The sequence below is a fragment of the Carya illinoinensis genome, chromosome 2 (assembly GCF_018687715.1).
Source record: "Carya illinoinensis cultivar Pawnee chromosome 2, C.illinoinensisPawnee_v1, whole genome shotgun sequence".
NCBI classification, from domain to species: Eukaryota; Viridiplantae; Streptophyta; class Magnoliopsida; order Fagales; family Juglandaceae; genus Carya; species Carya illinoinensis.
The window spans coordinates 26,018,404-26,042,473 of NC_056753.1; the positions used below are offsets into that span (position 1 = coordinate 26,018,404).

The 24,070-nt window shown below is 35.4% G+C and overlaps 3 protein-coding genes across 3 annotated transcripts; 1 reads left to right on the top strand and 2 right to left on the bottom strand.

Moving 5' to 3' along the window:
• The first annotated feature begins 1,256 nt into the window (after positions 1-1,256).
• LOC122300543 (chloride channel protein CLC-d-like) lies at positions 1,257-11,878 on the top strand. The gene is made up of 23 exons (XM_043111283.1): positions 1,257-1,773; positions 1,865-1,937; positions 2,500-2,721; positions 2,828-2,874; positions 2,962-3,060; positions 4,359-4,433; positions 5,563-5,651; positions 5,895-6,035; positions 6,111-6,181; positions 6,287-6,366; positions 6,491-6,640; positions 7,229-7,288; positions 7,384-7,458; positions 8,030-8,181; positions 8,919-9,054; positions 9,128-9,256; positions 9,464-9,541; positions 9,632-9,687; positions 9,804-9,890; positions 9,971-10,127; positions 10,230-10,331; positions 10,439-10,485; positions 11,516-11,878. The coding sequence occupies exons 1-23, from the start codon at positions 1,597-1,599 to the stop codon at positions 11,604-11,606; spliced, it is 2,394 nt and encodes a 797-aa protein (XP_042967217.1). The 5' UTR covers positions 1,257-1,596; the 3' UTR covers positions 11,607-11,878.
• A 933-nt stretch (positions 11,879-12,811) lies between these two features.
• On the bottom strand, positions 12,812-14,547 carry LOC122300545 (mavicyanin-like). The gene is made up of 2 exons (XM_043111285.1): positions 14,230-14,547; positions 12,812-13,351 (listed from the first exon to the last, which is right to left on the bottom strand). The coding sequence occupies exons 1-2, from the start codon at positions 14,396-14,398 to the stop codon at positions 12,969-12,971; spliced, it is 552 nt and encodes a 183-aa protein (XP_042967219.1). The 5' UTR covers positions 14,399-14,547; the 3' UTR covers positions 12,812-12,968.
• An 803-nt stretch (positions 14,548-15,350) lies between these two features.
• Positions 15,351-20,360, bottom strand: LOC122300544 (sugar transport protein 13-like). The gene is made up of 5 exons (XM_043111284.1): positions 20,014-20,360; positions 19,002-19,324; positions 17,735-17,859; positions 16,322-16,613; positions 15,351-16,235 (listed from the first exon to the last, which is right to left on the bottom strand). The coding sequence occupies exons 1-5, from the start codon at positions 20,147-20,149 to the stop codon at positions 15,543-15,545; spliced, it is 1,569 nt and encodes a 522-aa protein (XP_042967218.1). The 5' UTR covers positions 20,150-20,360; the 3' UTR covers positions 15,351-15,542.
• Positions 20,361-24,070: the final 3,710 nt, after the last annotated feature.

Genomic DNA, 24,070 nt, shown 5'->3' on the forward strand with positions numbered 1-24,070 from the left:
TTTTTTAATAAAAATATAATGTAAAAAATAAAAAGATAGTAATTTTATTGAATTTTAATTTCTAAGATTAAAAAAAAAATGACTGATTCTAAATTTTTGCCAGGTCCTACAATCTATTGAGTTGGCTATTTCTCATCTCATCTGTATAAATAAATGTGACCTAAATTTTATTTTACAGATAGCTATAGACACACGTTTTTAAGGTGTTATTTGTTTATGAATTTTATTGGTCTGCTTTGATGCCAAACACCACTTGTAAGTTTTTATCCGAAAGTCGAAGGAGGCTTAGGTTGATGGGAACCAAAATTGTTAGGTACATTGTCCTCCTCCCTTGCTTGTTCAAAACAACTTACATATTCCATCTAATTTAACCATAATCTCTTAATTTAATATTAATTAATTAAAGATATTAACAAATCAAAATTAAAATTTTATAAATGATTGAAATTATGTCATTTTTACCAATGAACTAACAAAGTTCAAACATTTCTCTCGTCTGTCTTTTCGCATGTTACAAAGTTTTTTTTTTTTCTATTTTTCCTTTAAGAAGTGGTACAGCCTTTACAGAAAATTATATAAAAATAAATTTATAAATTAACGTAATTTTATATAATCTATTAAATATATCTTATAATTTTATACATACGTTAAGATAAGTTTTACATTTTTTGTAATATTAAATTATTTTTTTAAAATATTAATTTGATTATATAAAATGAAATGAATCATTATAATTTTTTAAAATTTTTACGTAAAATCTTATAAATAATTTAATTTTTTAAATTTTAAAATTAAATTAATATTAAAAATATATATTATAATAATATTTTATTTAATTTTTAATAAAATATTTCATTTAAACCGTCGAACCAATCTTGGCTTGGCCAAAGAATTTTCAAATAAGAATTTTAAATTTTAAGATTAAATATTAAAATATTATATTTTAATATTATTATTATATTGAGATTTAAAAAAATTAAGAAAAAAATTAAATTATTTATTATATTTTATATGAGAATTTAAAAAAATTATAATAATAAAATAAAAATTTCTTGTGACCAAACACAATCTTAAATTTGCAAGTTAGAAATTTCCTTAAAACGGAGCAGAGAGGCCACGTCATCATCCACTGCCGCGAATTCAAGTTATTGTGCTGAGTCATTGCCAAAAGAACATGACAGACTACAGTTCTACTGGCCATCAGCGCGTTGGGGAAGCGAGTGCACGAACTTACTCCAAGCCTCGATGTACCAGACTGCGCCCGTGGTGCGCCCACTACCTCGCTGCAAAGGAAAAGGCGAAGACGAGAACTTCCGAAGAAACAGATAGACAGAGAAAGGGAAAGGCTAGAGAGAGTCGGAGGTTCAACACTGCAGTCGGCAACACTTCTCAAATTCCCTTTCTCTTCTCTAAGCAATTCTTTATCTTTTTATCTCAGTTTCAAGTAAACGATTCCTCAATCTCTGATCTGCTCCTCTTCGATTCTCGGGAATAACAGACTTGACTTCCTGAAGAAGACTTTGGGAATTAGATTCTAAGGTTGGCTTTTTTATTTTTGTCAAACTTGGGTTTGGAATTGATACGGACCGTTCAATCATGCTATCCAATCACCTGCAAAATGGGATCGAGACCGCGAAGATGGTTTGGTCTCGGATCCCGAACGCCGAGGAAGGTGACCACGAGCACGCCGGGCTCTTGCGGAAGAGCGATGGGAGCAGCGTCGAGAGCCTTGAGTACGAAGTCGTCGAGAATCACGCTTATTGGGAAGAGCAGGTGGGGTTTCTGAGTTAGTTCAGACGTTGTGATTCGGTTCGTTTTCCCGAGTTTATTTATGAGTTCAATTTGTGTGCTTTGCGATCTACAGGACCAACGAGGGAAGCTTTTTCTCGTATATTATGTGGTGGTGAAGTGGTTCTTTGCTTTGCTCATTGGCATTGGTTAGCTCTCAATTAAGTTTTTGGTTCTATCTACGTTTACTTGGATTGATTATAACGAGGATTGAATTCCGATCACTGGTCTAATTATTTTCGCGGTAGTTAATATATTATTGATTAAGTGTCACTGCGCTGGAGATTTCTGTTTTTAGTTTAATGATGGTGATTAAGGACCGAAGACACTTCGGATGAAACGCGTGTTACGATTGCAATTGGTGGTATCATGTAAATCGAGGCACTTCAGCTTGTAATCAGATTTCCATTGGTTCTAATAATATTTATAAATGACGTTTTTTCCCAACACTATTTTCCAATCAAAGTATCAGGCCGGTGCATCTGCTCGTTTTCTAGTTTTTGAGTTATCATTTCATTTTGGATTTTGGATTATCGTGAGGGTATTAAAGCCAAGTGTATAGTTTTAGTTACTAGTGATGAATACCATGTTTGTTTGTTTGTTTTTTGTTCTTTTAATGTTTGTACATTCACTAGTGCACAGCTATTCATATCTTTTGGCGTTCATCAGATATACTGGGCTATTTTTCTGATTTCCATTTTCATGTTCCAGGTACTGGATTAGCTGCCGTTTTCATAAATCTTTCTGTTGAGAACTTTGCTGGTTGGAAGTTTGCATTGACGTTCTCTATAATACAAAAATCATATGTGGCTGGGTTTATCGTCTATGTATTAATCAACCTAGTTTTAGTCTTGTCCTCTGTATATATCATTACGCATTTCGCACCAGCTGCAGCTGGATCTGGAATTCCCGAAATCAAAGGTTATTTGAACGGTAAGCTGGGCCTGGCCTGTCTCAATTTTCTTTTCTGAGATCTATTCATGAGTCAACCATCTCAATGTCATAAATGTTGACCATGCCATGTCATTCTAATGTACAGGAGTTGACATTCACGGGGTTCTTCTTTTCAGAACCTTGATTGGAAAGGTATGGTCTATCTTGGGATTCTCAGCTATTTGTTAAGGTTACACTTGATATATTTTTTGGTTGTGGCCTTCCCCTTGCAATTTACAGATATTTGGAAGCATTGGCTCAGTTGGAGGTGGTCTAGCTCTGGGCAAAGAAGGTCCTCTTGTTCATACTGGTGCTTGTATTGCTTCTTTGCTCGGACAAGTAAGCACATATTGCTGAGAATTAACTGCATGTTGTAATTGGGCAGAACATTTTTCATTTTTTAATTTCTTTTGTGCGAATGAGCTTTTCTCAGATTGCACTTACTCCTATAGGAATGGGATAAGGGGTGAAGTTGTCGTTAAGATTCATTGGTGCATTTGTGACTTACCCATAAGAAATATAAATAAGTTCTTATGTCCTCTCCCCACCCTACCCCTTTTTCAGAAAAAAATAGGGTTCTATAGTCTAAATAAAAGATTAAAATTAAAAATATAATGTAAAAATACCATGGGTTACATGGTTGTAATATCATTTGAAAATTATTTGCCCAAGGGCCTCACACGAAGAAGAAAACCAAATGTTTTTAATGGGCAGCTTATGGTCATTTTAAAATCATATCTAATACATGGCTCTTGATTTGGTTATCTGGGAGGAATTTCTCATGCCAACACCACACAGCTGTGGAATTAAGGCACCAAGTGATGGACTCTCGCTTCACTAGGAAGCTACATATGTTACCATATAACTGTTTTGACTTTTTCAAATCATGTGTTCATTTTCATTCTCCCTTATGAGTTTTAAATCCGTATCCAACTCCTAATTTTGTAGCAACTGCTTGAAGGTAAAATTTTTAGTTTGGAAATTATTTGTCTGAGTGGATAGTCCTTTTCATTGATACCAGTCATTTGGCTGACTCGTTGGTATCAATATTGTATTTAGGGTTTAATGGGTTGTCTTTACTGTTATGGTTACTCAACCTGGCTTTGCCAACATGAGTCTTGGTTGGTTTTATAAGAGCTGCTCTGCATGATTTTTGATATCTACTCCCAGACATATTTGCTTCTGCAACTTGTTGTAGAAGAAAGGAACATTTTTAAACACAACCATTTGTCATGTATAGTTCTCTTAAGCTTGTCGTTGTGTTGTGGTAAAAGATTGGCTTTTGGTATGCTTGAAACTTGTTTCCATTTCTTCTTCCTAAATAGGTGTTACCTCTTGTATATGCCTTCGTGTACTTGGGCTATGCCTATTCTTATAAATTAAAAAAAAAAAAAAAAGTGTATTGTTGGTCCTTAACAGTTAGTTCAGGAGTATGGGTAGATGAAAAAATTGCATTCTAATACTTTTGTGGTGGAGTATATTATCTTTCTATGGCTAATGCTAATAACCAAACGTGCCGGCTAGATTGACAAAAGGAAAAATCTTTCCTAATGCATCTTAAAATCATGTGTTACAGAAGCCTCCCCTCTTTTCCTTATGAGCTAAAATTTTCATTTTCTATGTTTTGTATAATTCAGGGTGGATCCACCAAGTATCATCTCAGTTCGAGATGGTTGCAAATTTTTAAGAGCGATCGAGATCGCCGTGATCTTGTGAGTGGCTTTCGCCTTTATTTTTGGTAGTCTGAACATCCATGCACGTCATTATTTCCAAATTCAATCGAGTCTCTGGTATAAATATCATGCATTGTTGTTGATGATAGAAGAAAAGGAATTTTATTTATTCTTCTCCATAGAGTAGGAGATAGTATCTTCTGGATTTATGCTCTCATCAGGGGTGTAATTTAACAATCTTTTTTCATACTTCTTTGTATTTTTGTCCAGTGATGCTATGCTTTGTCTAATTGCTTTTTGAGACAGCCATATTAATGATCTCAATGATTTATGTGAGTTTTATAGATATTATTGATATGCCTTTGGATATTGCACTCCGAAATGTATTTGGATTGGGTTTACGAAAAAGAGAGAGGTACTGCATGCCATAAGAAACATAAAACTTTTTCCTGTTCAAATTTCTCTAGATGTTTCCATTGTTAGGTTATCTCTGTGTAAATATTTATTACCATGGTTGTATCCTGCATAACACAGTAAGGTTTAGTGATGGTGGATTTCAGGGTCTTGCCAATGGAATGTGTATTTGGATTATTAGTTGTTAAAGGGGGTATTACTGGAGGTAGGGAAGTGACTCTTTTGAATAATTCTATTTCTCAATCTGGATTGTAACTCCAAAATGATGGTACAAACTTTGATACTTCTTATTTATTTCATTGCAATCCATCAGTTTGGATACATTATAGAATGTCAATTTTATAGCCCACTTCCCTCCCCCCAACCTTACAACCCTTAGGCAGAAATCCAGCCCATAAGAAACCTATTCTATCAAATGTAAAAGCTAGTCCTTTTTTAGAACTGATACATTATTACAATGTACTTTGGCTTCATATGGGTATATTCTACATGGTTTTCTGTGACAAACTGCTCCAAACGAATAATGATGTTGAAGTTTAACATTTTAACCGATAATCCTATTTTTCCTTTCTCATAATCAATTGTGGATATATTATTTGGCAGTACTGCAACCTCTGTTAGTTTTATGTTGACATGAAGACATTGTAACTCAATTGTCACCTTATTATTTCTCACTGTGATTTGATATTATCTGACTATAGAGATGGCATAGCTCTGTAGTTTGCTCATTTTATTTGTCTGATGTTTTGAAAAGGTTACGTGTGGGTGTGCAGCTGGAGTTGCTGCCGCTTTTAGGGCTCCAGTTGGTGGTGTATTATTTGCATTGGAAGAGGTTACATCTTGGTAAGAAGATCTTGTTCTTGATTGCATCATAAGTAATGTTAGCATAAGGATATGTGTGGGCAGGGGTGCCTGTTCAATTTCTCATCTATATCTTTGGACGCATTTTAAGTATGCTTCAGCACCTGCATTGGTTACCTTGGATTGTGCTTCCTTTTATGCTCTTGCATATTTCTTCTAGAAGTGGTTTGGTTTACACATTGATCTGTGAGAACTTCTCAATTCACTTGCGCCATACGATTGAAGGTGGAGGAGTCAACTCATGTGGCGTGTCTTTTTCACTTCTGCTATTGTGGCTGTCGTGGTGCGTACTGCAATGGGGTGGTGTAAGAATGGAAACTGTGGACATTTTGGCTCCGGTGGCTTCATTATATGGGACATATCAGGGTTAGGATCTAAGCTTCCTTCAGCTTCATATCTGCCTTGAGCTTTTGCTCCTTTTCTGACTGCTGCTTTTTTCAGTGGTCAAGAGGACTACTCTTTTGAGGAGTTGCTGCCAATGGCTATTATCGGAGTTATTGGAGGTCTACTGGGTAAGGTTTTGCACCATGCTTAATGCCCGAAATTTTTGCACTATGCTTGATACCCGAAATTTTCTTCATTAAATTTTGGGTTCAATGTTGGGTCTTCTTTTACAGGAGCGTTGTTTAATCAGCTTACTCTTTATATATCTTATTGGCGCCGAAATCATTTACACAAGAAAGGGAACCAAGTCAAGGTAGGCTTGTAAGTAACAGATATGGAACCTGCATGTTCAAAATGCACATGTTTGTTCTTCCAATGATGTACAGTTGTCTAACACTTGATTCGTACCATTCATCTCTCCCCAAAAAACATTGCAGATAATTGAAGCATGCCTTGTCTCCCTGATAACCTCCATTATTTCCTTTGGATTACCACTTCTAAGAAAATGCAGTCCATGCCCTGATTCAGATCCTGATTCCAGTTTAGAATGCCCAAGGCCTCCTGGAATGTATGGGAATTATGTAAATGTAAGATCTGAGGCTGGTTGTTACTATCGTTTTGGATTACTTTTCTTGTGTTGGTTATATTTTTTTCTTTTTTGCTTTTTTATCTGCCATGTAATTCCATTTGTGGAGTTCTATAGCGTACTAAGCATAAACTCCATTTCTCTATTTGATCCCACTGTTATAATCTCTCTACTGATGAAACCCGAAGTATCAAACTATTACCTTCGGCCATTTATTAATCTGAAAGTCTATTTGAAATTTTGACCTTAAGAAACCAGGCTGTGAATGTTGCTGACTAAATGCTTGTATAAATTTTTCACTTTCCCCTTTTTGGGGATACAAATGATTGCTCTCTTATTTTTTTTTTCCTAATACCACACCTGCCTCAACCAGTATTCTTTAATTGCTCTTTCTCACATGACCAATATTTTTCATGGAAGATAAAGAAAACATTTTGTTTTATTTCATAGATAGAATCTTCTTTTTTCAAGTTTTGAATACAAACCTTTTTTCCCCTCTTTTGTGGTGGTTTTGAGTTTTTATAGTTCAGATATATGTTGTGGAAACTTGACATTAGCAAATTATTATCTTAATTTATTCCTTTTTCAGTTTTATTGCAGCAAGGAAAAGGAATACAATGACCTTGCAACTATTTTCTTCAATACTCAGGTTTTGTTGCTGAAAACTTTTCCTCTTTAGCTTTACATGCTAGAGCCATGGCGCCTCTTTGGTTTCATATTTAAAGAAATATCTTTGTTTGGCAGGATGACGCCATAAGGAATTTGTTCAGTGCAAAAACCATTCATGAGTTCAGTGCCCAAAGTTTGTTGACCTTTTTGGTACTGCATTATCCTCCCAGCTTGTTGCATAGTCTTTTGGACAAATATACTGATCATGCACTGCCATTTGGACTTTCTTACTTCATAGCATCTTGTTGTGATTAACTATGTTTAATCCTTATGGTTATGAAGTCCCAGTCTTTAAATTTTGAAAGCCAAAGGTGTTTTCACCCAATCATTGGTTCAACAAATTTGAAGCACTTTTTTTGGCCGACCTAGTAGACAAGAAAATTTACTCCGAACCAAGGTGTTATGCATTTTCATATATGGGCAGTGTACGATAAATACAGCAGTAAAGTGTTGCATTACCGCTTGCTACCCTAAAGAAAGCTGACTTTACAAAACTTAAGAAAATAAACATACCTGTTGAAAGATATTAGAAAAGCATATGGTTTTCGACAAATTCTTTGATGGTGGGCCCTTTTCGCATGGCAGTTGAACCAGGACTTCTAATTAACATGAACCCAACTTTTAAAGTTCACATAATGCACTGAAATATTATTGCTACTTTTCTGCATGTGTTATATGTTTGTAGAATTTTCAGTTTTTGGTTTCTTTTAATCCATTGCAGGTTATGTTTTATACCTTAGCTGTGGTGACATTTGGTACTGCTGTTCCAGCTGGTCAATTTATACCTGGAATAATGATAGGATCAACATATGGGCGTCTAGTCGGCATGTTTGTTGTTAACTTTTACAAGAAGCTCAGCATCGAAGAGGGAACGTGAGTAATATCATTTTTCTATCCTATGGAAATTTTGTATCAGATTCATATTTTACCTATAAAAAAGTACCAGATTCATATAATTGTTATTCAAGCTTCAGAATTCTTCTTTGCTGAGTGGATGGGGACCTTAAATTTCTATTTGATTTAATCTTTCTTTCATATTCTTGTATTATTTAATTTTAGATGATAACTTTGGGCATTACTCATTGTATTTCATCCATGTACTTGGGCAATGCTCTCTCTCTCTGGTTTAGTTTGTTCTCTTTAGGAAATATTTTTTTTACTGGTAGTCAGAGAAAAAATCATTTTTATATACTATATAATTCCCTATTCGTTGGGGACTATAAAAGGTTTTTTGCTTGCCTTGTGTTTGTTTGTATACATGGGTTTGACCATGGGGACTATAAAAGGAACTTCTATTTACTTTCTGAATTTTCTAAAGACCAGTTTTAGCTATAGAAAACTGCCCTGAAGCACTGGGAAATGGGTTCCTTGTTTACCCATGATGAACTTTTGGATTGCTACTAATAAGTGGCAAGAAAGAGTACATACCTTTTGTCTAGTCATTTCTAACGCATAACTATGTGTCCTCTTTTTCATATCTTTCTATCTGCACCTTGCCTACACTTTTTACCTGTAAGAATAGTGGTTGCTATTGATATGGTGCATGTTGTTACATGCTCGGTGCACCTTGTTTCTGATGTGCTTTGTATAATTCTTTGTGGAGTTTCTAGATATGCTTTACTGGGAGCTGCTTCTTTTCTTGGAGGGTCAATGAGGATGACGGTGTCTCTATGCGTCATTATGGTTGAGATAACAAATAACTTGAAGCTTTTACCCCTTATCATGCTTGTTCTTCTTATTTCAAAGGTATTTTTTAATGCTTGTCATTTCAGTAATAATTGCTCTGTGAAAGTACTTAAAGAGTCTTTTCTCACGGCAGGCTGTTGGTGATGCTTTTAATGAAGGCCTATATGAAGAACAAGCACGACTTAAGGGCATTCCATTGCTGGAATCAAAACCCAAATATCAGATGCGGAAAATGACAGCGAAGGACGCTTGCAGACAACGGGTATGCCATTTTATTGCTTTGGTTTTTCCTATTTACAATGTGGATACATTTTTTTCGAATTTTGGACACGTTTTACATTGCAGAGCACGTTTGGACATGGGTGCCCTGTAGCATTCATGTCATATTTACATTGAAATTTCTATTCTGTTACTTGTGTTGTTCATGCCATCATGAACTTACTTGGCAATTGTTTTCCTACCTTTGAAGGTGGTGTCCTTCCCTCGCGTTGTTAAGGTTGCAGATATAGTTTCTATTTTACAGAGCAACAAACATAATGGTTTCCCTGTGAGCACTTGTACTTTGCTTTCTATTCCTGTCTTTTAAAATAATGTTTTGGCCCTTTCTCAACTGTTTTTCAAACTTTGACTGACCCAGGTGATTGATCACACAAGGACTGGGGAAACACTTGTCATTGGACTTATGCCTCGCAGGTATCTCATATTGAGTTTTTTTTCTTTTTATATAAATTGTATCATTTATTTCAGAAGAGGAAGCATGAGTTTTGTTGAAAACAAAATAACATTTTAATGGTTGGTTCATGATGCAGTCATTTGTTGGTACTTCTGCAGTCAAAGGTAGATTTCCAACATAGTCCTTTGCCCAGTGATCCTAGACCTGGATCCAGGCCTATCAGGTAGTTAGAGGTTTATCACAGTTTAGTTATGTCTTTTCTTCACTCTCTGTAAAGCTTTTGACAGCTCATCTAAACTCCAGGCACACCCCTAGTGAATTTGTCAAACCTGCTTCCAGTAAAGGAATATCTATAGAGGATATACATCTTAGTTCAGATGACTTGGAAATGTACATAGATCTTGCCCCATTTTTGAATCCTTCTCCATACATTGTCCCTGAAGATATGTCTCTGACAAAGGTGATAATTCCAACTCTTCTGCATATGATTGTTTTGCATGTACCTGTGCTACATCCATTTCTAATCTTATCAACCAAGTTTTGCATCTTCTTAATTGTGCAGGTATATAATCTTTTTCGCCAACTAGGTTTGAGACATCTATTTGTTGTCCCTCGGCCATCTCGTGTGATTGGTTTGATTACCCGAAAGGATTTGTTGATTGAGGTATTGCTACCGTGTTAGAACTTTTTATATTCTCCAATACATTAGGCATGTAATAATGGATATTGATGGATGCTAAAACAACTGATATTTGATGATTTGCATGGCAGGATAGCGAGGAATCAGATACAGTGGAGCTCCAATCGACTAGTGTAAGGTCTCTATGATACTTTACTCATGTTAGATAAACCAACTTTGATACCTGTGCGTTGGATAATCTAAAATTAATCCATAGGGCCCGCTTAGTATTTTTATGTGGAAGTACAATTAGACGCGAGTAAAAATTTTTGGAAGGTAACATATTGCCTATGAAAATGCGTTTAATTTCGGAGGTAATATTTACTCGTGTATGGTATATTAGATATCTAACAGCGTATGCTGTGGAAGCAAGTAAGAAGACAAGTTCTTTATGCTGTTCTTCTTTCATTTGTTCTGATGGGGTTATTTAACCTTCACCCCCTATGTAGATTTTACAGGACTAATAATATTTCCAACATAAATTTTTTTTCTGGGAAGCCGCCAGATAATTAGTCCTTTAAATGCTAGTATTAGATACCATTAGTGAGTTTGTCATTGATTTAATAGTATCAGGGGCTTGCACTTGTGGGCTTTCTTAAGCACATAGCGATGTGCCTGCATGAATGTTTCTTTGATGGGCATAACTCAGATACCTTAATTTGTATATCTGTTGCTGTTCCTTCCCTAAATTCAGATTCTATTTTTTGTGTTTTAGCGTATTCCATCTTAAACAAAGATACAGCTGCAGAAATGGATTGGAACAAGAAAATAAGTCTTCATGTTTGGTGTACTGCAAGTTTTCAAAATCTCTTACATTTAATGCTTCTGTTTGTAAACTGTTCATTTCAATGGTAGTGAAGCTACCAGCTTCTTTGAAAGTTTACATTTGGAGTGAATCTTCAGATCTCGTGCGTGTCAAATCATATTTTGCTTTCAAGCTTAATTGTCAATGACCAATTTATATATTGTTCAGTTAAATCCTCTCTAGTGGAACTTACTGTCTGGCCTTGCACATAACAATCTGGTACTTGACTTGGCCATTTTGTTCCAACCCGTGCTGTTATTCTACTACTTGTAGAACTTTTTATCTGTATTTTCAAATCTGAACAGCAGTCTGTTGCCATTTATTTTCAATATTCTTAATCCTGTCTGTAATCATCTGAATGCAGATCTCGGCATCGAGATAGAAGCATGTTGAGGAATGGAGATGCAGAAAGCCCACTTCTCAATGTTCTTGTCCAAGGTCATACATCCAGCTGATGTTGATGTCCAGTCTCCCATGAATGCAATTCTTTTAGCCTAGTCCATTCTTTCCTCCCGAAATCTTTTTTTTTCCTTCCATTTTGTCTTTAATCTATCGAACTTAGGCGTGAATTGTTAATTGAATATTACCCCCTTTGAGCGTGGGGGATCGGGTGTCACGCCATCTGAATTTTGTATTGCACACAACCAAGAAAAGGCATAATGACTAGACAGATTAGAAGAGGAGCAAGCTTGTTCACATCAATCAAGATAACAAACTAGTTGAGCTACTGTGGAACTGTAGAAGAAGATAAATTTGGCGCGATGAATATGAATATATGCACGACTAAAATCTATAAGGGTCCTGCCAGTCAGCAGCCCAGCTCTTACCTTTATGCGTGATCGCTAGTTCATTTTTCTTCTCTTTTTAACATTATAATCCATCGTCTTCCTCCGCCCCCTCCCTCCCCTCTCTTCATCTTCTCTTAGCTACTGTCATTTTATTTTACATTTCATTCCTATCTCCTCACCTATCCTCTTCCTTTTTCTTCCGTCTTTACATAAAATCTATTTCTAGTGGATTACCTATTGCATTAATTACCAATATCAACCTCTTGCTACTTTTACGACTCTAGCATGATCAAATGTGATGTTGTAATCCCAGATCTGAACTCTTCATATCCAAATTTTACATTTTTAGGTCTGAATCCTGCAAAATATACATGAACCTCTCTATTGCATGAAATTCTTAAAACAAATGAAGATGAGATCATCTACCTTTATAACCTATAAAGATGGAGTGGTGATTATTGAGCCGTAAATGACCTCAGGATTGGCACGATCAAGTTCGAGTTCAGTTTGATTCGTTTATTAAACGGGCACCTCTCTAAGTATTGTGGTTTTGATGCTTGACAATGTTGTAACTCATGATTAGTTGTGGACAGGATGACCTCATTCTTTTACTACTACTGTTGGATAATGCTGCTATATTGAACTAATAAATGAGAATTTTAAAGAGTTAGTCTAATTGCTGTAATTAGAAATTGAAAAATTCTTTACACCATATTATCATTTCACTCTTATCCTAAGATGTGACATATTTATTACTATTGGATAATATTTTATTTGTTGATTCTTTATCATCCAATGATAATAAATGTCTTATCTTACATAGTGAGATGAGAATAAGATGGGTTTAACTGACTATTTCGAAACATTTCGCAAAATTAAAATTTGTAAGCCATGTTTATATATGATATACCTAGCCAATGAATATCCTCCACCGCTATGCCCTAAATAATTCCCAAAAAAGCTCCAACACAACGTAATCCCCATAAATTCCACAAACAAAGAAGGGTTTAACTAAGAAGAAACCCTTGATTAAGCAGAGTCAGAAACCAAAAGAACAACCACAGCCATAGCCATTAACCCAAGCGAACCAAAGCCATCCTTCAAAGCACTGAACGTAACAGCCTTACTCGGAGAAGGAGTGGGAATACGAGCGGCAGGAACTAGAGGAGAGACCAATGCTGATGGAGTTGAAGCAGTAGTTGAAAGATTGCGAGGCACATTGATGTCGACCTTCTGGCCAGCTTGGCAGTGGCCGGGGACGCCGCAGAAAAAGAAGTGGTGACCGCGCCTAGTGATATGGATGGTGTCATTCCCAGTGGTGTAGGTGGCCAAAGGTGCTGACACATTGCAAGCCCTGTACATTTTATGCGTTACTCTCATCACGTTGTGGAATTGGGCGTTGTACTCAAAATCTGTCACAAAAAATATCAACCAAGAAAACACAACACTGTTAGTCACCAGTAATCCCTATTTCCAAGTATTTCTTTTTTGTTTTTTGCCCTTTTGTTTGTTAGTTCTGGTTAAGTGTCCAGATGAAGTTTTCAACCTTTACCAAACATTCTGAGTGGACGTGGTGCCCTACTTTGATGGATACCGTGCAAACGCGTTATTGAATGCAAAGTGAGTATAATCATGAAAGCGTGGATGTGATGGTAGGAAGGAATGTGTGCCAGTGGGGGCCAAATGCCCATGATGCAGCATGGCCGACCTAATCATGTAGCCTCCTTCCACATACGGATGGATTCTTTGTTATAGTGGCAGTTATCCATTCTTTGTTTTGAGAAGGGACGATTCTAATGCACTTCATACCAATGGCTTCTTACCCCACTTTCCTCCATTAGTTGTGTGAGAGCAGTAAGTAGACAGACATGCAATGTCTACACTGATAACTTGATAAGAAATTAAGGCAATGGCCGGCTGGGAAATTCATCTTGCGATGAAGACTGCAGTAGGTTGGTTCCTTGAAGAGCCCCAAAACACACTTTAGCCAGAAAGAGAAGAACAGGGAACTACAGATCGAGAAACCTCCCAGGCTTTTACGAGTATTTTATGCTCATCAAATCTATAACCCAAAACAAGATCCTTCTCTCGCCCAGAATGAGGCCAGGAGAGTAGAGCTACGGATTATGCTGGAAAACTTAAGACTCTATTTGTGCGCAAATTAATAAATGGTGAATTAATTACACAATCCGAGAAGAATGCTGCATAACCCAATACCCCAAAAACTGCAGACTACGCAGAATGAAAATGAAATCAAGTCAGCAACATTGAGATTATGAAATAAACTTACGGATAATATCACCAACTTGAAAGGTCTTAGTAGCGGCCCACTGCTTGTAGTTAATATTACCAATGGTGGTCCAACCTGCCGAGTCCCCAACCTTGTACACAGCCGCATTGGATATATGTACCGCCACCATCAACATGAGCAGAACGAAGCCTTTCCCCGCCAAAGCCATGGCCTGGAGCCCTGGAAGAGAGTGAACACGTTTGGTGTTGGGTGGGTGGTGACAATTTGGAGAACTTTCTGTCTACGATCGTTTATAAAATCTTTTGGACTGACTTGCTCTTAAGTGTTGGTGGTTGGAGCCTTAAGAAAGGGTGTTTGGTCCTCTAAATCAGTACTTTTTCTGTTAATTATACGCTAAGCACCCTTTGCATATCTTGATTTGAAATAACAGCTGTGAGAAAGAGAATATTATGAAAGCAGATTCTCAACAAAGTACTCCCTAATTAAGAAACGATCCCTTTATTTATTTTTCCCAAACTTCATGTTAAAAATGATTGAAATATAAGCAAAAAGGATTCATTCTTGATTGATTTTTTTCCCTTTAAAATTATGTTTGGAGGACTTGAATTAGAAGGGAAGAATGTTAAGGGCATGTTGGTGTGGTGGGTTGCTCATTCGTCTTTCATTAGAAATTTGGAAGTTCCATCATGACACTGCCTACCCTACAATTTTATTTTGGTTGGGTACTCATATTGCTTTGTACAGGGGAGAAGTAGAGGCTTAATCTTTACAATTTCCTAATGAAAGTCACAATTATCAAGCACGTGCGTTTCATTACCGGGTAACAAATTGGATTTTTTTTTTGAACTTTTTCTTTTATAGTACATTTGGCCATTCCTGTCTGATAGAAGTTGATCTCGCGCTTGCTTCTCAAGACAGTAATGTTCTCTGAACTATATCTCTGTGTACTGTGGGTTAATGGATAATTACTTTTTTAGTATTTGAGTATAATTGGCTTAGAGACCATGAGATGGACGAAAGGCCGTGAAATGAACATGTACAAGTCACACAAAACCTTGAAGAGTTTACCATAAAAATTTTGTATATTAGAGAATATGGACAATAATTCATCACCATGTGTTCCGGAAATAAAAATTTCACACGCATGGGGAGCTACAAAGTGAAGAAACACTCTCTTAAAGCTTTTACAATCATAACCTTCCAAAGGAACATAATCGACATGGATATTGGCAAAATGTATCTTTTGTACCTCTTCAATGTCCAGTGTGTAATGTTCTTATATAGCAAGTTCCTACTACACTTTCTCTAGTTCTTTGCTTTTTGGTGGGTAAGGAAAGTATACATTTCTAGTTTTACAGCTGATAAGAAGGATCAAATCCATTATTGTACCCAATTTTCTTTTCACCATCTTCTTGATGGTCATCCATAAATCTCTTCCAAAGCCAGTGCTGCTTCCAGACTCTCTCTGTCATCTCTTCAATTGGGATGTTCTTCGTCTCCGGGAGCAGAAACAGCACAAAGCATGACATGATGAGAACCCAGCCGGAGAAGAAGAGGAAGATACCATACTTGAAATGGCAGAGCATTGAAAGGAATGCCTGTGCTATAACAAAAGTGAAAAGCAAGTTGATACACACAGTCACACTCTGCCCTGCAGAGCGAGTCTCCAGTGGGAATGTCTCACTTGGGATCAGCCAACCTAGAGGCCCCCAAGACCATGCAAAAGCAGAAACAAAAGTGCACACCATGATAACAACTATAATTGCATAAGTTTTGTGGAGGTCTTCAGAGTGGTCCTTGACCTTGATTCCTAGAATGATTGCTATCACCACCTGAGAAAGGAACATCTGGACCCCAGCTTCCAATAAGAGCATTCGACGGCCAACTTTGTCCACCGAGTAGATGGATACAAGAGTGGAGAGGACATTCACAGCTCCTGTTATGACAGCTGAGTAGAGCGCAGCATCATTGCCAAATCCCACAGTATCGAAGAGAACTGGAGCATAAAACATGATTGCATTGATGCCAGTGAATTGTTGGAAGATCTGTTGCAGACATTCAATTCAAATTAGAGAACAATAGGATAATCAGATTTAACTTAAGTGTGTAGAAAACAACGAGAGATGCTGACCTGCAAGGATACGGCAATGACGAGCTGGGGCCTATTCCTGCGCTGAAGGAGATTCCTGAAGGGGTGCTTCACTTGTTTAGCCACACGGCTTGCCTCAACAAGCTCCAAGAACTCAGGCTCGATATTGTCAGTTCCCCGAATCTTTCTAAGCACAGCTTTTCCTTCGTCCAAGTGACCGCGCTCGATCAGACTGTTGGGAGTGTCCACCACGAGGAGAGCCCCCACTGTAAGAAGACCTGCAGGAATGCCAGCCAAACCCAAGGACAGCCTCCAACCCCATCCCCCATGGATTCTGCAGTTGCATAACAAAACATATATCAATGCCAGCTGGTTAATTAGCGACAAAGCCTACATCATGACTCGCAAACCAATTCTTGTAAGAGTTTTGCTACGTACCAGCAAAGTCGCGTACTAATTTATATACTGATATTTATTTATTCATATTTAAAATTTAAATTAATATTATTTTCAATAAAATCTACTTTTTGATCAATCACATCAAATTAATACACAAAATAGTACACAATTATGCTTACGATTATATTTTTCCTGTAATCATAGTTTTCGTTTGGACGTTAAGTTGACCTGAACTCTTTATAAATAGTAATGAGTAAAGTAAATAGAGCAAGTTATGTGAAATTTATCTAAAATAAGTTTAAATGTATTTTGATGTTAAGAGGAGTTTAGTATTATATATAAAAAATTGAAAACAAATTTGTGAGTCCATATATAAAGATGTGTTAAATTAAAAAAAAATTATAAGTCACATATGTAAGAAGATTTTAAATTAAGATGAGTTTAATAATTTTTAAAATTTAAATATTAGACTCAATTTAAAATTAAATTAAATTAAATTAATCTGATCTGAATCTTATAACTTAACGTGGTGAGTATACTCCCCTAAGTATAAAAGTCAAGGGTTTTGAATAAATCAATTTTAAAGGTATGTCATCTTCAAAAAAAAAAAAAAAAAAATCAATAGCTTTCACTTCCTAACTATATATTATGGTTGATATATTAGACAATGGTATTAATAGGATTGCTAAGTTATCAATAGTTGTTCAACAAATTGAACAGGTGTGCCCTCTTTGAGTTCAAAACAAACACGTGTTCATTACTAACTAATCTGTGCCTGTAGATCATGTTTTGACTATGGGGGTATTAATTTGCAGCCTAATCCTCCATGTACGTCAATCGTCAGGGGATCTCCAAGCTGCGACACGTACGTACGTTACCTTAATTAATTAAAACGGCAAGCAATTTAAAACAAAAACCTATATAGTACTCTGTGTCTGGAAATTGTTTTCTTTTGCAAGCTGCCAAAAACACGACTATTCTTGACATTTAATTTATATAAATATATAGCTTAAAAAATTGGAGGCAAGGAATAGAAAATGAAGAGTAGGAGCTTACTTATTACTGCCATAATTGACAAGGTTGGCGAACAAAATCCCAATGGTGACATTAAGTTGGAATAATATGTTTAATCCTCCGCGTATCCTCGTCGGAGCTATTTCCGAAAGGAATAATGGCACAGCCTGTCATCATAAAAAATTCCAACAAATTTTTTAAATATTATAAAAATAAATAGCCTTAATTTATATGTATATATATATTATATATATGACATGTATGCATATATGACAGTTATTCTATTTTCAAATTAATGCACAGAATATACTATTTATATTATTTAAATAATAAGATTTTATTTAAAAAAAATTATCTTTTAAATTAGATTATATCAGATAAGTTATTTACTGTGCAATACGCGGAGCCGTACCGCCCCCACAAAATCAAGTTGCATGGGATGTCTTTTGATTTTTATTTTTCCACACGATCGATCATAACTAATGAGTGAATTTGGGATGTCGCAGACTCATCATCTACAGTCTACACCTCCTCCATACATATATAGGCCAATGAAATTAAGGTCCAAGTAATAATTACAAAAGGATAAGATAAACTGTCCAATAATATAGAAGTAGTACGTGCCCCACACAAAGAGCAAAGTCAAGAAAGTAATTGAAAGGGAGGAAAAAAAAAAAAATCCAAAACATCACGTTATTCCACAAAAAGATGAGACTTTTTCAAAAGAAGAATGATTTAAAAGTAGATAGGCAAGATACAAAGGAGGTAGATTTTTAATCGGCTTTCTTTGTATGAGTCCAAGAAACTTTTATCAGGACATTATTTTGTCAAGCTAGCCAAGGCCTGGAAAGATACATGAGGCCAGTCTCTGTCACATCTAAGAATTTCATGTGCAAGAATATAAAAAAAAAACAAAATACGGTCCAAAAAAATTGTGAATGATTATGACGTTTGGTTAAAAAACTAAGCAGGTAACTCTCATGGCTTCCAATAGATAGTGATCTTGCGTTGCAGTTGCTTCCCAGTTCCTACCCTATGGTTCTTGGGTCATTATCCCCCACCAAAGCCTTTGGACTTCCTTCTCTCTCTTTGCTTTTGTATAATATTTCTGATCCTTCTCTTTGGGATATATTTTATTTATTTTTTCACATATTTCACCGAAATAAGAAGATAAATGCAAAGAAATTTTATAAAAATAAATCTAAAAATTAATATGAATATGTTAATTAACTTTATAATAAAAATAATTTTATAATTTAATATCTCATATCAAGCTATTTTTTCATAATGTCTAACCATTCAAACAAACCTGATTAGCGAAGCCAACCCCACAGCCAAGCATGATTCTACCAATAATGAGCATAGCAAGGTTTTGGGCAGCAGCGTTAAAAACAGTCCCAACGATGAAGAAAACACCAGCAATCAACATGGTTAGCCTTCGACCAAGCCTTCTAGTCGTGTAGGAAGCGAAGAAGGTGGAGGTTAAACCCGCCAGGTATAGCGATGATGTGAACAATTGTAGGCCCTGATTATCATATTTGCAGTAATTGCTATTGATGTTTGGATCCTGCGTTTTCCGATAAACCACCGGGAAGAATTTTTTCAAGAATGGGCGCATGGACGTAACACCACCTTCATCATGACCATCATCATCATCAAATCGATCAAACACCATTAAATTAATTAATTAATAAAAAAATTGTAAGTTCATGCATTTACATCATTTTCACATTACCAAACAAAAATATTGAAGAAATAAGCAAGGATCGATGAAATTAATTTTTAAATCGCCGATTTTTAGGGTAATATAATGGCATAATTCGTAGAAAAGTAAGTTCGCCGACATGGTGCACATGACTCGGACACCCGCTAGATTCTCTTGGTCATCACACTCAGCTGGAAAACCAAACAAAACCAGGGTTCGGTCTTCACGATGGGACGTAGTTAAAGGTAAGGTACTCCCTAAAGTACCCTTATCTCCTTAATGAAGAAAAAGAATACCCTTTTTTTTTTTTTTCCTTTTTGTTCATTTTCTTGAGAAAACAAACATGATATGAGAAATATGTCAAAACTACATAGGAAGAACGTTAAAAGAACGAAAGCTTTTAGCTATTTTCATGATAAGAAATATATTTTATGTACAGATATATGATCATGAAAAGTCATCATTGGAGCTTTCTTGCCAAATTTGGAGACACCGAAACCAAAGCAATTTCTGTGTCTCGAAAGAAAATAAGCTAAAAACATCTTAATATCATATGCACGTGCATACGAGAGACACAGACAGAGAGGGAGTGCGTCTGAAATATGAAATCACTTACCGGAAACACCAACATCGTAACCAAACATGAGACCTCCGGTGGCAGCCATAATACAGGAGATGATAACAATAGGCGTGATCTTGGCCTCGAACTCGATGCCTCCGCCGGACGGACCTGAGAACCCTCCCGCAGGCATGATTCCTACGTATGTGTAAAAAGCACTCTGATATATATATGCAACAGAACTGTGGTCAATATACAGGGAGAAGTTCAAGAAGAAGAAGAAGAAGAAGAAGAGAGTTTTGAATGATGTGTGTTCGGATTCGGGAGGGCTTTTTGTGTATATATAGAGAGAGGAGAACGATGGAGGAGGTGGTCTGTGAGAGATGAGTGGCAGAGCACGAGGGAAATATGAAAAATCGATGGGATCATGTTAAGTAGGAGTGGGGCATCACTGCCACATCTTTTCACGTACGTGTCTAGTATCTCTATGGTCGAATGCGTTCATACTTGACGGCTAGTCAACCGTGACCGCGCTATAACTTGAATTTTAACAAGTTGTCTCTTCCATTTTACTTTGTATTTTAGTTGGTGACTTTGATATAAATCCAAGACATTTTAATTAAGAAAAACAAGGGGAAAAATATCGTGCAAACGAAAGAGAACTCCACAGCCAGCATAGCTTAATATATAATTAGTTAAGAAATGCACAAAGTTGATGATATAAGCAAACTGACAGGCATGCTATTGCTGGCCAGTCGATCCACATTCTACTTATCATCATCTGCGGGTCTCTAAACCATACACTCAAGCAAATTGCGTGTAAGAATACGGCTTGCTTACAATGACATCAGGATCATGAGTTGAAGAACAAGTTAATTCTCACTTGGAGTTAAAAGAAAAGAGGGTACTTTGGTTTACTTTCTGTTAGAAGTTCAATCTTTCTTACTTATTATTCATTTTTCGAACAAGATCATGTACCCATGAATTCTATTTGTTGATAGTTGGAGAGATATTACAATTCTGAGAGTGGACATCACATAAATGGGTCATAAATATAAAATGAAGATGGTCAAAGTCATTGGACTAATTACAATCCACTCGGAAAATGGGAAGACATAATGAAGGGAGGCAGTCCATGATTTGATGAGGAAATTTAACTTAAAAGAAAGCAAAATCATGAGCAGTACTTTACAAGAAGTCATCAAAAGCAGCTTCTTATAAAATTAGAACCTGTAAAAGCCGTGCAAGTTTATAATTTACAGGGGATCGGATGAGAAAATGGGAAATAAATTGAGAGGTTTTGAAGAAATTAACAGCCAAATAATCATCAAAGTATGACCTTTTAATTAGCTAGCCTTTTTTTCAAATTCCCCACCACAAATTATTAAAGCAATTAAGCAGCCCAAAGTAGTGTTGATGCTCAGTATTGTTATAGGGGAGCGGCTAGTTTGCCGCCTGTATCATACTGCTAGGTGTACCGCTCAGTTTATTCTTTTTTTCAATTTTTTTTTTACATTTTTTTAATTATTAAATAAAAGAAAATATTTCAATACACTTAAAATTATTTTCTTAATTACTTAATAAAATAAAATAAAAATTTACCTGAGCAATACACTTTGTCGATACCGCTCAAGCGGCATGGGAGCATTTCCCTTGTTGTAGCTAGCATCACTAAAATTACTAATAATGACAATAATAATGAATGTTCTGTTCATTCAAAAAGAAAAAGAAAAAAAGTCATTACGTGTAAAATGCATTTGTTGAAAAGTGATTTAAATAAATAATTATTGGTTACTCAATTGAACATCCAAGATTTGAGAGTGATCAGTCGTGCTGATAGTATAATTATTTATAAATAAACAATATCTTCTCTTTTTTATTATTTATATAAAATAAATAAATAAATATTTGATGTGCACGTAAATCTGGAAAAAAAAAAAAAACCATTTTCCTCGTAAAATAAAAAATAAAAAAATGTAGCAGCAATCGAAAACTAATTTGAATGTTCCAACGTCGTCCAACGACGGTTTGAAATTCCAGATAGCTCGAAATTCTCAAACTTTTACCAAGATTCTTTTTTCTTTAACCACAAAAGCAACCGACTTATCTTCTTTATGTATAGCAAATTAAGCAATGACATCAGACAGACAGAGAGGCAGATGTTCACATGTAATTTAGGACTTTGGAGCCACCAAAATTGACTACGTAATTCCATGTCCAATTAAAACAAATTACAGTAGCTAGCTAGTATTGGAGTTTGAGTCCAGATCAATTCATTATTAATATGTTCTCTTTTTGGATAATATATATATATATATAAAAGATAACGTGATCCGTTCAATTAATATCTCTATGGATATATATATATATATATATATATATATATAAGATAACATGATCCGTTCAAGGTGGCCTTTGTTGGCGTTCACGAGAAAACAAAGTCGTTTAGTCATGAAAGGAAAAACAGAACAAGTGTTATATGCAGTCATACGATGTGCAAAGTTCAAACATCGCACATTTTTTAAAAAAAAAAATAGATAAATTTGATATCTTAATGAAAAATTATTTTTTAATAGTAAATTTTATTTTTTTAATTAAAAAGAATGGACGAATCTTGTACAGTAAAATATTGTATCTAACGTTACCATATTGGTTAAAAGGATTTTGAGAAATAACTTTATTATTCATCATCCTCACATACCATATTTATTTTTATTTTTTATAAATTTTTCTTACTTTTATCTTAAACTAATTGAATTTTTTTACTTATTATTTATACATCACATATTTGGTAAGAGGAAAAAAATTAAAAATTTATATATAGTGTGTGGTCATAGTATGGAAATGATAAATAGAATTTTTCTTAAAATGTTACAAGTGATATATGACCCTTTTCCCCAGAGAGAGAGCGCACTGATTCACAGCAGCGATAATTGAGTTGGAAAAGTTTGGTAAAGAGGAATGTTATAGCAATAAATGGGTTATATAAAAATAATATCATAAATTGACATGAATTTATGTGATCTGTCAGATTTATTTTTATTTTTATATAAAATTATATAAAACTATATCAGTTAATAAAATTATTTTTATATAATTATTATGTGGTAAGAATATTTCCCTTTATTAAAATATGCTTCGTGCATGCGGAAACGTATTTCAGCTCATTCCCACAATGGATTAGACTTTAGATGACTTTGGGCCTACGAGGCTGGATGGGGACTCAAGGAATGAGATGAGCCTCCCCGCCCCACATACAAAAAGGCTTTTACATGCAGCTTCTTCCGTTTGTTAGCTTGGGAAGCGACAATATCGATAAAATGTTTTTGTTAAATAATGTTAAATACACTTAAATAGAGTACGAAGACTTTTAAAAAATAGGACCTATTGTTGTAAATTAATTGTGAGAGAAGAAAAATTAAGAGAGTTTCAAGAGATTGAGAGAGAGCGATAGAGGCTTCTCTCTATTCTATGTCATATTATGATATCAATATATCTATATTTATAGGGTTACAAAAGTCTCAATTGACGACTACGACTTGGTCAATTACGATGACTAAATATGGTCATATAATACAAGATGATTCACAACATTTTCCCTTTGGATGACCATATTTAAAGAATATGCCTCGTTAAAACCTTGCCAAGGAAAAATCCCGCGGGAAAAAAAACTAATGGCGAAGGAAAAATAGTACAGTATTCATGTATACCGCCGAGTGCTTTAGGATTGTCTCATTAAAACCTTGCAAAGGAAAACCCAGTGGGATAAAACCTTAGCGAAGGAAAAAGAATACAATCAGCATAAGTCTTCAATATATTACTTCCCTTGAAAAGTGCATAATAATATGTCTTCAAGTCTCCGCATTCCAATGTTCTGCACAATCTTTTTAAATGTTGCAGTAATTAATGGTTGACATCAATTTCACATTTCTCTTCATGAATTGCAATGATCTCTTTATGTGGATCTGAAAGATAACCCGTATTTGTATATCCAACTAATTATGGACTTGATCCATGTTGATAAAATAATCACATATTCAATACTTCAATTGTATTGAGATAAGGTACTTCAGGATCAAGAATTTTTTCATTGTCTTCACAAGGACAAAATGGA

What these genes read in the sequence shown, in the direction of transcription:
- LOC122300543 (XM_043111283.1), top strand. Translation starts at nt 1,597, where the DNA reads ATGCTATCCAATCACCTGCAAAATGGGATCGAGACCGCGAAGATGGTT. An exon ending in TGCTTTGCTCATTGGCATTG is followed by an intron (nt 1,938 to 2,499) that starts GTTAGCTCTCAA and finishes TTCATGTTCCAG; the next exon opens with GTACTGGATTAGCTGCCGTT. An exon ending in AGTTATTGGAGGTCTACTGG is followed by an intron (nt 6,182 to 6,286) that starts GTAAGGTTTTGC and finishes CTTCTTTTACAG; the next exon opens with GAGCGTTGTTTAATCAGCTT.
- LOC122300545 (XM_043111285.1), bottom strand. Translation starts at nt 14,398, where the DNA reads ATGGCTTTGGCGGGGAAAGGCTTCGTTCTGCTCATGTTGATGGTGGCG. An exon ending in TCAAGTTGGTGATATTATCC is followed by an intron (nt 13,352 to 14,229) that starts GTAAGTTTATTT and finishes TTTTTGTGACAG; the next exon opens with ATTTTGAGTACAACGCCCAA.
- LOC122300544 (XM_043111284.1), bottom strand. Translation starts at nt 20,149, where the DNA reads ATGCCTGCGGGAGGGTTCTCAGGTCCGTCCGGCGGAGGCATCGAGTTC. An exon ending in TTACGATGTTGGTGTTTCCG is followed by an intron (nt 19,325 to 20,013) that starts GTAAGTGATTTC and finishes GTCATGATGAAG; the next exon opens with GTGGTGTTACGTCCATGCGC. An exon ending in TCATTGCCGTATCCTTGCAG is followed by an intron (nt 16,236 to 16,321) that starts GTCAGCATCTCT and finishes TGTCTGCAACAG; the next exon opens with ATCTTCCAACAATTCACTGG.